General features: G+C 33.8%; 2 protein-coding genes across 11 annotated transcripts in view; one reads left to right on the top strand and one right to left on the bottom strand.

The window, feature by feature from the left end:
• Positions 1 to 7925, bottom strand: part of Sin3A (SIN3 transcription regulator family member A) — a 48195-nt gene extending 40270 nt beyond the window's left edge. For 2 of the 10 annotated variants that reach the window (XM_089712126.1, XM_089712128.1), the window contains exon 1: positions 6534 to 6819. The gene's annotated coding sequence lies outside the window, so the exon portion shown is untranslated. Of the gene's footprint in view, positions 1 to 2921; positions 3346 to 3816; positions 4186 to 6533; positions 6821 to 7741 lie in introns of those variants that run through there. The other 8 variants (XM_089712120.1, XM_089712125.1, XM_089712119.1 and 5 more) reach the window with 8 other exon arrangements.
• A 713-nt stretch (positions 7926 to 8638) lies between these two features.
• Positions 8639 to 17257, top strand: sel (canopy family protein seele). Its single transcript, XM_089712336.1, has 7 exons — positions 8639 to 8869; positions 8963 to 9030; positions 10291 to 10390; positions 11322 to 11476; positions 13250 to 13342; positions 14583 to 14678; positions 15242 to 17257. Exons 1-7 carry the CDS (start codon positions 8782 to 8784, stop codon positions 15359 to 15361), a joined length of 720 nt encoding a protein of 239 aa, XP_089568462.1. The 5' UTR covers positions 8639 to 8781; the 3' UTR covers positions 15362 to 17257.
• Positions 17258 to 17705: the final 448 nt, after the last annotated feature.

Here is a 17705-nt window from a genome sequence, read left to right as displayed (position 1 = left end):
ATGACTAGAGTAGGGACGCGAATATTACCATTATTTGAGACAAGAACGATTAATAAGTTTGTTTAATGAAAGATTAAGAATTGAAACTATTGGTCTCTTTAAACGGACGAATAGCGAGAGGCCCGTCTTATTGCAGACAGATTTCGACATAGTCTTAATGACTTAGAGGTAAACATAGAAGATCAATCTACAAATTCGGTGGTGTGGTCCGACAAAATAATATAAAAGTGGGTTTGCTTATAACCTCACAATTGATTACAGATCATCTTCTGTATAGGCGATATTAACGTAGTATGTTCTTTTTGTAATGCTTTAAAGTGGAGTAAGGAGTCGGCTTTCGTTTGAAGATACGCCGGAACCTTTGAAATCACTACTTTTAAGTTTTAGAGGAACATGTGCAATCTAAACAGTTCTTAGACAATATTAGCTCTTATAGTATTGCGTTTTAAATGATCCTTTGGTGCTCAACAATTATCAGATGCTCCTTTCATTCTTACTTTTAAGATACAAGGTCAAGTTTATCATTTGATAGGATCCCTTTTGCCTGAAGGCCAACCTAAGTTTCTTTAAATATATTTTGTATTCGACTACGACGAATAATCGAATACAAGAAATCAATATTTCTCGAATTTAAAACTGAACTCATTTCACAATTTTAGAACATGTTAATTCATCAGGTTAATCCGTATATATGCGTTTTAAATCGACATTAGAAGCTTTTCCTCAAGATGGTGATATTAATATAAAATTGGTATAAATGCCGATAGACGGAAGTCTATCAGCACTCAGGAATTCCCTGAGCGTGTTATAACGCCCAGGCCGCAGTATTACAATTTTTCCTACAGTAGGGCGACGAATGTATTTTCGCATAGCAACGGAGGGGAACTCGTGGGGGGTAAAGTGACGCGGGCCACGTACCACAAACATGTTTAGTTTGTGGTACCGAGCGCGAAAGAAAGTCATCGTGTTTTTAGTAAAGTTACTATGTAAACTAACGTAATTTATTACTTAGGTACATATTCTATAATGGTGCGCTCAAACTGTTAATCTACATATTTTAATTTAGATTATTATTTTAATTACTAAGAAATGTAGAATTTAAATCACATTCATTCATGTTTTCCTCAGATATTCGATGTCTATGATTTTCGATGATTTTAAGATTTTCTTATCAGAGTATTCAATTTTAATGTAGTTAAATTTTATAAGAGACAATTAAGAACATTCAAAAATAAAGTGTCACGTATTTTTTTTAAACGACGAATGACGAAAAACGACCGAATCGCGGACGAAGTCGCGGGCAACAGCTAGTAGACTAATAATTTATTATTATGATGACATTTTATTTCAACGGTGAATTATGAAAAATTGTTATGTTGATATAATGATGTTTTGTTTGTCATAATATGAATAGATGAAAAGAAAATGAGTACAATAGTTATTTATTATTAAACTGCCATTCTAATTTATTTTCAGTAAAATTAACATCACTAATTATACAATTAAGCCTTTATAAATGCATGCAATTAAACAAGTTAGGTATATTTTGCATTGAATTATTTCATATTTGATAGTTTACAAATTTTAATGAATGCAATTAATGCATGCAATTAAACAAGTTAGGTATATTTTGCATTGAATTATTTCATATTTGATAGTTTACAAATTTTAATGAATGCAATTAATTGGTTTAAGAATAAAGAGCTCTATTGTAAGGACAAAGGCACTCTTAAATAAATAATACTGTGTCAGAAGAAAAGAAAACATTATAATGTTAACAATAACATGAAAATTTGGAATGAATAATTAAAGATATTATATTCTGCAGTTACAATTGGGTGTTTTAACATTTTCGGCACGCCATAGCCCACTAGAGTGTGACGCTTCCAATGCTAATTTGCTATATCCCTCTGTACGCAGTTGTCACACTTATTGTAAGTGAGCAACGGGATTGAGGGAATGTTTAAAAGTATCCTTAAAAACAATTAAATTCAGTTTTTTTAATCCACCATTTATGTCACCTTAACCTTTATATTGTAATATCTGACAGTGATTATTTTTAGAATTTCAGCTATTATTAGCTAGATATTTTAACATTAGCATCATTAAGTTATTGTTTTTAGTAAATGTTAAGTAAAAAAAAAATTACTAAATGATGATAAGTAGGTACTGTGAAATATAATTTTTCGAATATTAATTTAAACATTAAATTATTGAGACAATTTAATAACTCCAGAGGGTTTATAAAGAAAAATTTATCATTTATAAATATTTCACAGAATGAAAGATAATATTGTGTTAGAAAAACTAAATAAGCATTAAAATTTGATATGTTACAATTACTATGAGCATGAGCTTACACAATCAAGTGCTGATTAACGATATTGTTACAGTGTCAAGTACCAAAAGAAAGGTTATGATGTAGTTTTTAATTACATGCCTTCCTGTTCTAATAATTACCTATTTGTTTTTACTTACTTAATAGCAAACCATGAGTAGATTGATTTCGAAATTTAAAGTTTTCAATAAATACTAAGATATCATGTCTGTTAACCATGTGGATGCCTCTGGATAACTGTAGGTACATGTTTATAATAAAATTATGCAGTATGTTTAAATTTAGTACAAAATGTTAAACTAACAGCTGACGATTAACGGTATTTTTGTTAATAAGGTTAAAACATTACAGAGACGTGTGAAGTGTCCATGTGACACTTAAGTTTTTAGGTTATCAGGTTAAGTTCCTTTGTTTGATCGATGCCATTTGTTTTAAATGAATTATAAGTCATGTTATTTAATTGTAATTAATGTAATCATTTAAATAAATGTAATTTAGACCAATGAGATAGTTTCGCGTCATCAATACACAAGTAATCAGTATACTAAGAACAGCATCAAGATTACGTAACCATAACACTTACTTTATTTAATATTTTCTTAACAAATTCTAAACACTGCCACAACTTATTTATTGAATATCCCTCGCGGTGACGTCATCGCACTTTGTAATGCGTGGGACGGTCTATATAAAGTATGAAAACGTGACGTTTATCAACGCATGGTATAAGAAGCTCAGTAGCTTACAAACAAATTACGCAACGAAATATCGAAATCTATGAAGGCGTGTTCGAAAGTCAAGCTGCTTCGAAATTCCAAATGGCTAGCTCGCTCCACTCGCACAGGTTTATTCGAAAACCGGTCTCAAATGAAGGCGATGACACAAACTCACACTTATTTATAGCGGAAAACGTATACAAATCGATATCAGACCGGCTATATGCACAATTTCAACGGAAAGAAAAGCAAAATGCGATAGCTCACGTAACTTTCAACGCCACGAAAAAAACTGTTCAGCGAGCACTGAGTAGTCAGCACAAAACAAATGACACAACAATAATGACATATCCCGCCTTTTTTACGGACGCGTTCTGCCTTTAGATATTGCGGCGTTCACGTTTTAAGTTTTTTCAAGGTAGAAGTCTCACAAGAAAATATTTTTATTTCCACAATGAATCATAGTCATTGGAAGTTGAATTTGATTTTCTGTAATTGTCTTACAGAATAAAGCGGTAAGGTCCGGTTTCCATTGGGTCGAAGGAAACGGGGACGGCGCGGCAGTATTCGTCACCGATGTAGAAAATGGCGATTAAATACCAACAATTACATCGCGCGCATAAACGCAATATAGCATATTTATGGAATTTTAGACACGATGCATATCGATATTAATGAGATGTGAGCACATAAGTAGGTACTTATCTGAACATAATAGATAACGTTGTAAAGCTGTTTCGAAAAATAACTTATTTCACATACCGTTGAATATAACTCGAACCAGCGATGAAATCTTGAATATAGGCTTTCAGTATTTTCTTATAACTCAAAAAACTCTTGTATGACAATGATTTGTGATAATAACGCGTCACGACACGCTCCTTGCGAGCACATTCGTGCGCCTCCAAATAGCGCAACGGCGCAACTTTTTCGAGCGCGGCGTCAACACGGTCAGGTGGGCGAGGTTGCGACACTGCCATAATGCTATCTCACTCGTGCTCCACTTCCTCTCTTCAACGATAAGCTGTCTCGCTCACACTCGCACAAAAAGTGGACCAGATAACCAGGGAAACGAGCGGAGCCCTCCGCGCACGAACGTCGCGCACCAAGCTGCGCGCCCGACTGACTTGTGGCTCAGCGCCTCCACGCAACCCAGTGGTGGCCTGCCTACAACCGAGTAATCGAACCTGGAGCGCAGGACGATGCGGCAACGTCGCGCAAAATAATAACGAGCGAAACGAACGGACGTGATACGAAATGCCACGACCGACGAATCACCACGAAGTTGGTAGACCAAAACAAATCTCCTTTCTCCTTATCCAAAATTATACAGTATTGAATAGAGGCGGTACATTTTAGGTTTCCCGCCAAAACGTCTTAAAATAAAGGCAAATAAATAATATTATTCAGATGCAGCGATTTGTGAGCTTGTGATAAAAGTATGTAGTGGGCGACAGTTATTGAGCTCAGGAGAGGTTGCCTTGACAACAGAAAGTTATCGAGGGGAATAATGAGAAAATAGTAGCGTGGTTAAAAAACCTCTACAATCAATCAAATCACAAGTACCAAGATAACAGTCAATTCTTGAAACACCGCACCATATTGGATACATTTTTGTCAAAATAGTGAAGAGCAATGAAATTTCTATCCATTTTTATATACGAAATGAGATGCTTTATCAACGTTGTTAGCAGGCAGAATGTAATTCTGCAACCAATTTTGGTCTATTTGTTACATGGTGGGACATTTCGTTTACAGGCAGTTAAATATATTAAGGTCACAGTTTCAGATTAAATAAGTTGAATCTGCAAATAAGAACCTTGCAAATGAAGGTCGGTACAAACTCGGTCAATCAATTTCCATAACAGCGTAACAGTTTGAGGAAAATAAAAGAAATAGTCGAGGAAATTAATTTATTAATATGGGTAGATAAATATCACTAGCTTCAAGGATACTGCAGACTGTGGCTACGGGACTAGGTAGGTGATGCAGCTTCTTTTTTTCATTTTTTTTATTGAGTAGGCAGTCCTCGAGGCAGTCACTGCTAATAGCACCACGGGTAATAAAACATATTGTGTACATGACAGATGTAAAAATTTTATTAATTCATAGAGAAGATATTATAAAACATTTTTAAGAACATTTTAATTAGAAAAAAAAGAACAATATCGAATATCGATTTTTATTATATAAATTAATATGGTAGGCTTGAATAATCTATCCTCATAGTATGAGGATACAGAAGATTGCTAGGTACCATTAATTAAAGAAAAAATCTAGAAAAGCAACAATTTGTTTTATTGAAAGCAATTATTTAACTAAAGACTAAACTACATTGTCTATACTACGTCATCTACTTATAAAACATCCGTATAAGTAATTATTTTAAGAAAACATTTTTTTTTTTCAAAAAATGGAATCCACGGTGCTTATGAAGACGAATGAGGTCATTTAAAATGTTCTAAAAGCGAATTAGAAAATGCAATTTTAAGGCTTATGTAATCTTAACAAAGACAAATAAACAAAATTCAAACACCTATTCGTAGCACAAAATTCAGAATGAGGCGCAACTTTTTAATTTTGTCTACTTATCAGTACTTTAACCCACCCAAGACAAAATATCCAGATAGGTACGTCAGAACTCAATATTTCATTGTTTCGAAGAAGTAATCTAATTAATAAAAACTTGAAGTAATTTCGTTGTAACATACCAAACATACGCAGTAGTGTAATTAAATTCTTGTTTGTGTATCATATGCATGTGTGTGTGATTTTGTTACATCTATAGGTAGTCATACTTTCGTCTTTCAACAATGTAGCACACTGATTACTGTGTACAAATAAAACTAGGCACGCTATTTGGTTGTTATTGTGTGGAATAACACAACGATATGTAGGTACTTTGAAAGAATTGGATTGTACTAATTTTGAAAATCGTATTTCGATTTTGGATTGGAATTATCACGATTCACGCGTAAATTAATTCACTATACTGTACGATACGAACGAATCGGTCAGCCTTGAAAATTCTTATCGGATGGAACAAGTGATTGGGTTTACATCAGCGCGACGTTGCCAGCGTTACGTGCTTGCTACTGCGTCTTAATTTTACGATCGCGGCCGCCATCTTGTTTTCATTATCAGCTGCAACCTCATGATCATGATGATTTATATAATTTACTATGTTCCGTTCTAAATTGCTTCAATTATGCTAACTGACCCCTATAGTGTAGTTTTGAATCATATTCTGTATCTTTCTTTTAGAAAATATTCATCTAATGTATGACGTATTACGTAACACCTGAAAAGAAAGCATTTTCGCATACGATGTTTCATTTACCGTAGGTTTATACTGCATAGAACAATGTCCTGATACTAGATATGGATATGCAAGCGACATGTACTGGCCATGGATTTACGATTGCTAGACATATCCATACCTAGACAAGTGCCGGCGCAATATTCTCCAAGATACGTACATTGAGGTCGGGCACCGGCTTGCGAGGCACACACCCCGCGTTTCCAGAGCACCATTCGGGCCGACCAACAACCAGATAATTCACAAATACGGACATTTTAACAAGAATACCACGGTATCGATCACGCACAGGCGCCATTTTGAACCTACACTGAACGCACAGTGGCGCTGTTGCCACGTCGCTGCGTTTCCAATCCGCGCTTCTATTTCGGGTTTACGCCTCCCCCCCCGCGCAGCCGTGACGCTCCGCAAACAGAACCGACAAGTCGACAAAACATTCATAACCATCGCCTACTCCGAGCCACCTATACGATGTATAAATACAAAATCTAGTCGGCCGCAAACGAACAAAGCGAGCGACGCTGTTGCGTCTTATATGATAAGATAGTACATATAATGTAAAATATAGATAGATGTTAGTTGTGAGCGTGATACATCGCGCCGGCTTTCACCAGAGCGGGGTGAGGCACGGCCGCGCAGGACATATGCCATTGGCCACCGCAGAGATCGATAGACAAACAGCGACGAGGACGCCGACCTACATAGCATACCCCGCCTTGCGCCACTAGGCATAAAGGCTGGATTACGTCGGCGCGCACTATAAACAAACTACCGCACGACCACACTGACGTATTCTTTGTAGATACACACGAACACAGCTATATGAAAACGACGCGGGGAACGGCAGCGAGCGACCCGAGCGACGAATGTATATCATTATGTATTATGGCACTTTTCTAGAGTCGAAATTCCTATACCCCGGCGCACCCAACGCTCTTCGACGAAGGACAAAGGGCCGATTTCACACAAAAAACAAAGGGAAACGCCGGTCGGATTAGACACTTGCTTGTTTACGATGATCGAACTTTTTTTCACAATTTAATTAGACATCGCGTTGCCAAGTTGTCGACGAGAGCGCGCGGTCTATCATTATGAAATTACGTTTTTTACTAAACTCGTAACGTGAACTGTATCTTGAACGTATCCATATGATATTCATATGAATTATGATACGAAATATGTTTTAAATTTATCAACGTATGTTAGATGCAAATATGGTAGATATCAATTTAGAACAATATGGTCTTAAAATCATGTTTTTCCTACATAATATGACTAAATACAACTAAAACAGCAATGGAAATGTATTTTTTATGTAATTAAAAGCAGATAATAGTAAAAGATGCAGCTTGTCAATTGAGCACTTACCTGTATTTTTAATCGAAATCGATTATTTTCTTCACAAATTTCACAGGAACTTCACTTCTTGATGTATTTATCAAATGGATTATGGTATTTTAAGGTTCTGAGAAGATTTAAAGTGCACAAAAAATATATGCATTCCGTCAAACGTACGTCTTCCGCGCATAGAGACCGAATGCGAACTGTTCTGTTGGTTTAGTTTGGGTCGGTTGATGGTGGAGGGTGAGGTGGAGGGAGGCGGGCGGAAAACCGGAGAACGGGTGAACTAGGGAGCTATTGAATATGGACAATAATTATCGCTTGCCTATTTTCATAAAATCTGTTATTATACAGAGAATAAAATCAATTTATATTATTAAAGTTTACGTTAAAATAAGTTTTTTTCCTTTTGCTATAGAATTGTGAAATTCTAATTGCTAGTTTTTATTTTGACATCCGTTGTGTATTTGATGGATGGTTGCCTTGTTTTGTATAGTTTCACAGTTCACACCAAGAGTTCACACTTTGTGATTCATGTGACGTTGCTACAAGCATGTTGATCTTGATGCATGCCCATCGTTAAAATATTTCTTTGAATATGTTTGTAAATTTGTACTGAGGTTTGTACCAAGCACGTAATAACTATCAAGTCCTAAGATCAACCTAAGATCAAGTCATGCTTACTGTGTTATTTCAAAAGTCGATTTTATAACTATCGATATATAAATTTATATGAATATTAATAAGTAGATAATGCGATTTTATACCAATATAAACTGAATAGAAAGTTTAGACTTTAATAAGTCCCTAGAATATGTACTTAATATGTACTTAGCTAAACTTTCTGTCAATTGTCATAAATATAGTTTGCGTAAAAAATGGCAACATTGCATTGTCATTATTGACATTAATCTTATACGTCATAGTAAGCCAATCACAAAAGAGTTCGTGTATTTACGGGCAATATGAAAATGATAAACATTTTAAACACGTAGAATAAAGTTTTAGCCGCATTTTAGTGTAAAGTTGGACTGAAAAAGCACCATTATTGCATTCATTTCTCTAAAATGCATTTAGCTAGTTCTATAATAGTATTGCCTTTTATTTTAACACTAGTTTCTGCGGCAATAGATCCGCGAAATTTAAAATGTTTAGGTTTGTTATAAGTTCTTTGCTCTCAAATAACTACATGTTTTCATTATGTTAAGGAAGGTAAATTATTTGTTAAATTCCATTTTATATTTTCAGTTTGCCGGACGACCTTCGATGAGCTTAACAATGCGATAAAAAAGGTGGATAAATGGAAAAAAGTAGATGTAAGTACATATATTGTAAGATGTCACGTAATTCACAATATATATATGATAAGTTATTGTGTGGTAATCATTTGTGATTAGATTAATTAAGAGAACCGTTAAGTCCTTCGATTTAGGTACTGTAGAATATAATACTTAAAATAGTCAAGTAGGCATTGATAAAATAAATTATAGTGCAAATTGAATATTACAATTATTATAATTAAACAACCAATATTTGTAATTGTACTCTTGCTGTGTTTCGGCAATTATGAACACACACTTTTAATGATAGCCAATCATAGACATTTATGTCCTTTACACTATCGTGATTGCCTGTACATGCCCAACGCTGCCTATTGTGAACAGGGCCAATCCATACTAATATTATAAATGCGAAAGTAACTCTGTCTGTCTGTCTGTTACTCAATCACGCCTAAACTACTGAACCAATTTGCATGAAATTTGGTATGGAGATATTTTGATACCCGAGAAAGGACATAGGCTACCTTTTATTGCGAAATATGTACCACGGGCGAAGCTGGGGCGTACCACTAGTAAGTAATATAGTAAATTGTCTATAGCTTCCGCAAACGAAAGATATTATAATGATTGATGTCGTAGGATGTAATAAGTAAATATAAATCAATCGCTCATTATACGCATATCAATTGAAACAATTCATTTAATTAGATACGATCGATTCATTTATATAGAGCAACTGTAAATAAATACTTCTAGTATGATATAAAAATAACACCTTTGTCAATTGTTTTTGAATTTTTGGTTTAGTGTAACTGTGTAATAAAACAAAAAATAGATGAATTTTTGAGATAAAAGGAAAAACTATAAATAAACTCTTATCACTACATATAAAAAAATAGTACTTCAACAATTTTAAATCTATTTCACCAATGAATGGAGGGGCTGATATATAATGTTTTATTTGTAATATATAACACATAGATTGTGTAATAAAAAAAAAATTAAATGTTTTTTTTTTCAATCAATTTAACACAGACAAATACTTAAAAGTAATTATTCCCCAAATTACAAATATCTTTATAGTGTAATTATTTACTCTATAAAAAACAAACTAATTACTTTTATGATAATGTTCCAAAAAAAAACAAAAACAAAAAAAAATTCTATATTAAGTAAGTAACTATCAGATTTATAATTAATTTAATTCTTGATTAATTAGATTAGTTTTTGGCACAAACAGCACAACAGTAATTATTATATGTATATAAAAAAATAAAAAATATTAATATTTTTCAGGTTGGCAACTTCAGAATGGATGCAGCTGGCAACACCATGCAACAAAAGGTGCCCGCTCACCGATCAGCTGTGTACATTTCTGAAATGATTGATGGAATTTGTTAGTATCTATAATCTATCTTTATTATCTGTGCTTTTTAATATATCTAGGGCTGTATTATGACCTCTTATTCCCAGTCAGTTTACGCCGTGAATTGAACTGACTGGCAAATTCATATAATACCATAATTAACCATGGCTAGTTGGCATAATATGAATTTGCCAGACAGTCAATTCAGCGCGTAATCTGTCTGGAAATAAGAGGTCATAATACGTCCCCTAGTGAGAAGATAATAGGTATACTAGGTAACATTCTAATTTCAGGTACAAATAGTATAGCAGATAGGTAATAGAAACAGATTTTACTATAAAAGTTTTACAGAAATAGTTGATCGAGCAAGCATTTTTACAGTCAGACCCATGTTGCCATTTGTACCATGTTGCCAATGTGGAAATATGACGGCGCCATATAGGTTATCTAGCGCCATCTCTTTCTCACACTGGCAATAATGCTATTATAGACATCATCGACAAACCTCAATCATTGGTACAGCCTGTAAATCAGCGCTGTTTTTGTGCAGCATTTGCTAAGGATATGTCTATTTGCCTCATTTAATTTTAAGATAAATTTTGTATATAATGTGTTTTGGCAATAAATTTCTTATCTTTTTTTTCTTTCTTTCATGGTTACCGTCTGTCACCTTTATCTTTAGGGGTTTTTTGCTATATTTTATTTAAGAGATAGTCTTGATGAAGGTTTTTAAAGTGAAACTTTTATTACATCGTCTCAAACTTTTTGGTCTGTGTAGCGCATGTCGCGTGACGGTCGAACCGTAGGATAATTATCGTACAAATACGATAATTTTGTGCCTAAGTTTCACTTTTACCGTGGTTTCATAAAACCACACAACATTTTTGTATATGTATAGTTAAGTTGTTAAGTTTAAACTTAAAAGCTAGTTCGTTTATATTTATGGATGATGATATTCCAGGCAAGCGTATGGACGACTACGTGCGCGTATACTACAAGGCGACCGGCAAGCTGGCCATCATGCAACTGATGGTAGAAAATGGCGGCATGAACCCAGACTTTTCGAAGACGAGGTTCGTCACGGACGACGATTTGAACAAGAGCTTGGAGTACTATGTGAGTTTATACTACTAATATAATAAATGTGAAAGTTTGTATGTTTGTTTGTTACTATGTTATGAAAATTCTAAAGTGCTTTACAATATGAAGATGATTTTTGACGTGACAACGTCTTATAATTTGATAGAGCCGGCTGCACGCATGAAAAAACATGACTCATGCGGCGTTACCTCGCTCTGAGGCGTTCCGTGTAAGGCTTGAAGTGCAAGCGAGAGCGCGACGAGCGACAAAGTAGCACAATCGGACATTGTCACGTTCAACTATCGTCAGTAAACCGACTTTACAGACAACCAATTTTTTTTTCTATAAATAATTTGTTTATGTATTAGTGAAAAACAGGTGGTGATTCGATGATAAGATTATAATCAATTACGGGATTATTAAATGTTTAATTGTAAAGATAATGATGGTGTTTTTATCTTACAAATATAACATTTGTAAAAAATTGGTTGTCTGTAAAGTCGGTTTACTGACGATAGTTGAACGTGACAACGTCCGATTGTGCTTCTTTGTCGCTCGTTCCGCGCTCTCGCTTGCACTTCAAGCCTTACATGGAACGCCTCAGAGCGAGGTAACGCCGCATGAGTCATGTTTTTTCGTGCGTGCAGCCGGCTCAATCGAATTATAAGACGTTGTCACGTCAAAAATAGTTTTAATAAAGGTGTCTTAGTTACGCCTAATATAACAATAACTGAATATTCTGGCTTCGCTTCTGCTAAAATCAGTCCAACAGTTTTGGATATTTAATGGATATAATAAAAGAGCGTGTGTGCCGAGCTCCATGACGTGTCGGTATTGCCATAAAGCTACCTTGAAATTTTACTCTAAACGCGCCTAAAGAAATTTATCTTCAAAAACTTAGATTAAAGTATTCTTATTGATTGTTTTTTACATGTAGGTACCTACACTAATATTTTCATATAATCTTTATAAACAGGTAGCGTCAAAATAAGTAACTTCAATTCAATGTTTTAATTTATGGCAGTATTTCATTGCCACAATTTTGTCAATGTCTATAGTCCTTTCCACCTAAGATGATTTCTGTGACACATCGATTTTTGACACGTGTAGTGATGTATTTACTGAAATCATATCAATTGTTTCCGATAATCGATAATATTTTATATGGAAATGAAATCGATTTGAATAAAGTACCAAAATTAGTTTTTTCGGCATTTCGCCAACAATTAACTAAGGAAACCTAGCAAACAACAGCAACAAAAAGTCAACAATAACAATTAGTAACAATAACAGAATACCACGTAAAGTATCAATATAAAAATGCAACTTGTATACAAATAATACAAGGCTGACGCAATCGTACAGACGATTGACTCGATTGACAAACGATCACAAGATGGGCGCCGATTATAAGATTTTCCAACTCTATGATTTTTCAACGATCCATTTCATGTACACGAATTGCGTAGGTATTATATTTTAGTGTTATTTTATTTTATTTTTCATTATATTAAACTAAACAATACTGTTTTTTATTTATAAGCTTAAGATGTTTCATTTTTATGTTTTTGGTAATAATGCCGCTATAAAATAAAAATATTATGCACTAAAAATATTTTGGCGTTTTAAACATAAAATACGTAATTCGGAACACGATGAAGTGTCACAGGAATCATCATATGTGAAAAGGACTATAGTAGCAGTGTTGTAACTTTAAAGGTCTTATTATGGCATAATTTTTCTGTATGTAAGTACGTTTATTTGTTTTAAATAGAAATAAGCTATAAACTTATTGATATTTGTTTGCAGTGTGAACGTATGTTTGAAGAAAACGAAGATGAAATAACTGACTTGTACAAGAATAGACCGGAAGATGACGTCATGCCTGACGCAGAAAAGGAGGTAGGTGGAAAAAATTTATTTGCGTATATTTCTAAAGATATTGGTTAACTTTAATAAATTTTTTTTAATTTATTCATTTTATAAACCAATATGTTGAAAAATATAAACAAATTGAAATATTTAAAGAGTTAGCTTGTTCAATTTAATTATGTTAGTGTGCATCCTAATGCATATTTTTACTCATTCTCTATTTGCTCTTTCACGCGAAAGCCGCTGAACAGATTTCGAAGATACTCGGCAGTTATGTAGCTTATATACCAGGATAACAGATAATTACTCTATATCCATAGAATGTTTTCACTTTAGGACAGGACAGTTCTTTGGTAAAATTATAATGATATATGCATGTATTGAAATTGACACGACTTTAAAAGAGTAATTAGTTTTTTGCGGCTTTTCTCTCAAAAAACGGTTCCTAAAATTGGTAGTAGTGGTAAATGTTAAACTATGCTATGACAAATGAAAAATGCTTCTAGAGTGCGTTTCACGAAAGAGTTCCCCTGCCGTTATGTTGGCTTACCTGACTGTCAAAAACGAAAATATTTTTTTTTAATCAAAAATGACAGAGAAAATATTCTCCTTTCTTCCTAGCCTTATCCCGTATCTTACGGGGTCGGCTGCCTAGAAAGGAGAATATTTTCTCTGTCATTTTTGATTAAAAAAAAATATTTTCGTTTTTGACAGTCAGGTAAGCCAACATAACGGCAGGGGAACTCTTTCGTGAAACGCACTCTAGAAGTACTTTAATAAACAAATGTATAGGTTTGTTTATAACGCACTTGTTTGCTTAGTTTGACACTAGATGGCGCTGCGCTAAATTTCTATAAAGATTTTATAAGTTTATTTTAGTAATGTAAAAGGTTTTTTACTATATTTATTATAAGATGTAGAATACAAATGATGGTTATTCATTTAGAAATTAATTTAAATTAAAGCTTCACGCGTCCTACGTACATTATTTGCTCGTAACTAAATCAGTATGTTATAGTAGGACGCGTGAGAGATTAATAGCTGCATGCCCTTCGTCCTGTTAGCATTTTTTTTAAATAATTTTCTTAATTTCTAATTCAACAAACTAAAAATCATGAAAATCTATTCAGTTATTCTTAAGTTTATAGTTTATACTTGGTGTAATTAACACTGCATTCTTTTACATGATATATGTATAGGTACATAAAAAATAGGGCTGTCTCTTAATCCTATTGTAATTTTTTTAATATTGTTAATTATATTTTTACAGATCTGTTTCAAACACACGAACTACTGCGAAGACTGGATGTTGCCAAACGAAGAAGACACCACGTGGACCGCTGAAATGGAGGCGGAATATACTAAGGTAATAGAATATATAAATCACTTCATAGTATAAATAGTAGCTTGTTACGTCCCTATGTCTCTATGTATGCTTAAATCTTTAAAAATACGCAACCGATTTTGACGCGGTTTTTTTAGTAGATAGAGTGATTCAAGAGTAAGGTAAGGTAAATAAATTATTTACTAAAACCTACCTCATGGATCACTCGATCAAAAAAAAAGATATTAAAAAAACACCGCATCAAAATCCATTGCGTAGTTTAAAAGATTTAAACATATAGACACACACGTGGCATACTTTATCGTCGCCTTATTCCATGACGTGACGGCATTGCCATGACGCGACCTTGAAATTTGTTGATGACTAGCTTCCACCCACGACTTTGTACGTGCATCCCCGTTTTTCCCCGTTCCCGCAAGAATTTCGGGAAATACTTTCTTAGCGGATGCCTACGTCCTAACATCTACCTGCATGCCAAATTTCAGCCCGATACGTCCAGTGGTTTGGGCTGTGCGTTGATAGGTCAGTATATCAGTCACCTTTGAGTTTTATATTTGTTGATGATTGAAATTTTTATTTTATAGGTGCACGGCGCAGACCCTTACGGTTTTGGTGGTGGTCTACCACAACAGTCCATCAGCCGTGACGTCAGCGATGATGACGGTTATGATGACACCGATGATGAGCAACGGGAAGATTTGTGAAGTGTAGTGTTGTAGTGAAGTGTAGTGTAGTGTGATTCAACTGGGAATAGGTATAGGTAGGTGAAGGTGACCTATGTGACAATTTGGTGTCAAATGTGAATTAAAAATTATTATCAAATGTTGTTAAAAAATTCAAAAAGCAATCTATATGGTCTTTTCAATATAATGAATATAGTATGTTTAGCGACACCTCGCTCTGAATCGCGCAAGCGAAATGTTTTCGCTACAGAGCATATATGCAACTTTCCGACATCATTCATCGAGGCCTTAGCGGCCGGCCAGTCGAGTAGACTGGTCGTGGTCGAAAATCCTCCCTTTTTCGATGGAGGAATTCCACCTCCCACAGTATGTAAAACGCAATTGAATAAGATAACCTCATGAAATGATTGTAATGTCATAGATTTTTGATATGTGAACAAAGTTCAAATTAAATATGTAGGTATGTCAAATTCATATTGTATTTATTACTAGCTTACCGCCCGCGGCTTCGCCCGCTTGGTCTAAAACCTAATAAATTATATACTAAAACCTTCCTCTTCAATCACTCTATCTATTTAAAAAAAAACCACATCAAAATCCGTTGCGTAGTTTTAAAGATTTAAGCATATAAAGGGACATAGGGACAGAGAAAGCGACTTTGTTTTATACTATGTAGTGATGTTTTAATTTGTCTGACTAAATTCTTATAAGACGTTATAAGAATCTTATATATAAAATTCTCGTGTCACAATGTTAGTCTGCATACTCCTCCGAAACGGGTGGACCGATTCTCATGAAATTTTCTGTGCATATCCGGTAAGTCTGAGAATCGGCCAACATCTATTTTTCATATGTACCACGGGCGAAGCCGGGGCGGACCGCTAGTTTAGTTATAAAATTCAATCTATTCTTAGTTGAATCACATATTAATGTGAAGTATTGCATTGTAAGATGTGTGAAATTGTTATTTTATATGAGTTGTTAAAAATAAATTGTTCATCCTAATGTTTTCTGTTAATTTATTGAATTCAATTGAATACAGACATGGACATCACAATTTGGTTAAAAAGTATTTGAAATTAAAATGGTGGTAAACAATCTAATAGAGTAAAATTGTTGCAAAATTGTCAAAAAAATATTTTGTATGAAGTAATAGAAATAATTTGTATAAAAAATGGATGAATATATTATTGTTATGTGCAATAAATTTTATCTATAGTTTAAAAACATTCCTTTACAGTTTAGAATATAGATACTCTACTTACTTCTTCCTTTTTTCTTATTATAGTATGTATTATAAATAAACAGCCTTCATTAGTTAGTAATGTGCTAAAGAATATAAAATATTTCTCATAGGACATAATATGTAATTGAAAATGTACGTAAATCGGTCGGTATACGTTAGTCGGTCTCTAACATTACTACATACATAAATATATTGTACTAGCTGTTTCCCGCGGTTTCACCCGCATTGCTCCGCTCCTGTTGGTCTTAGCGTGATGATATATAGCCTATAACTTTCCTCTATAAATGGGCTATCCAACACCGAAATAATTTTTCCAATCGGATCAGTAGTTCCTGATATTAGCGCGTTCAAATAAATAAACAAACAAACTCTTCAGCTTTATATTATTAGTATAGATTTGCTATTATGATGTGTTAAAAATACTGTCCATATTCGATGGAATTAAAAATTGCTCAAATCTGGTTGTATTAAAATTTAAAGGCGGCATAAAAGACTTAGTCCTAATCTACAAAATATACTGTTAATGTAGTAGTATATTATCTGTGCCTATACCAATATGATAAGAATGAAAATGAAACATGTCTGTCTTCCAGTTACTGCCATTACAAAATATATAGTATAAGAATATGCATAGCATAAAATTTGTGTGATGAATAAATAATAAATAATAAGTGTTGTTTTATTTCATAAAAACCAAATTTTACATTATAAAATGTAAATGACTACACTTCCATAGACTCGACTATAATAGACAAATCAAAAGACTGATCATAGACTTTGCATTATATGAAGAATTGACCAAAAATAAAATGTAAATTCATCATCATCAATTTGTAGTTTTATTACTTTTTAATAAATATAAAACCACTAGATATCTCCCGCATTTTAAAATAAAAACCCGCATAGTGCCCGTTCCTGTGGAATTTGTTGGGTCTTTAGCTACATACCAAATTTCATTGTAATCGGATCAGTAGTTTTTACGTGAAAGAATAAACATCCATCCATCCTCACAAACTTTCGCATTTTTAATATAAGTAGGATAGCTTTGCTCGCTAATATACATTAAATGTAAGGCAATTAATTTTGAATGAACGGGGATTTGGGTCTTTGTCCCGTACT

This window comes from Colias philodice, chromosome 28, assembly GCF_061535455.1.
Source record: "Colias philodice isolate Cphi_HAF_F1 chromosome 28, ilColPhil1 Martin Lab GWU primary, whole genome shotgun sequence".
Lineage (NCBI taxonomy): Eukaryota > Metazoa > Arthropoda > Insecta > Lepidoptera > Pieridae > Colias > Colias philodice.
This window is presented reverse-complemented; position numbering and strand designations above follow the sequence as displayed.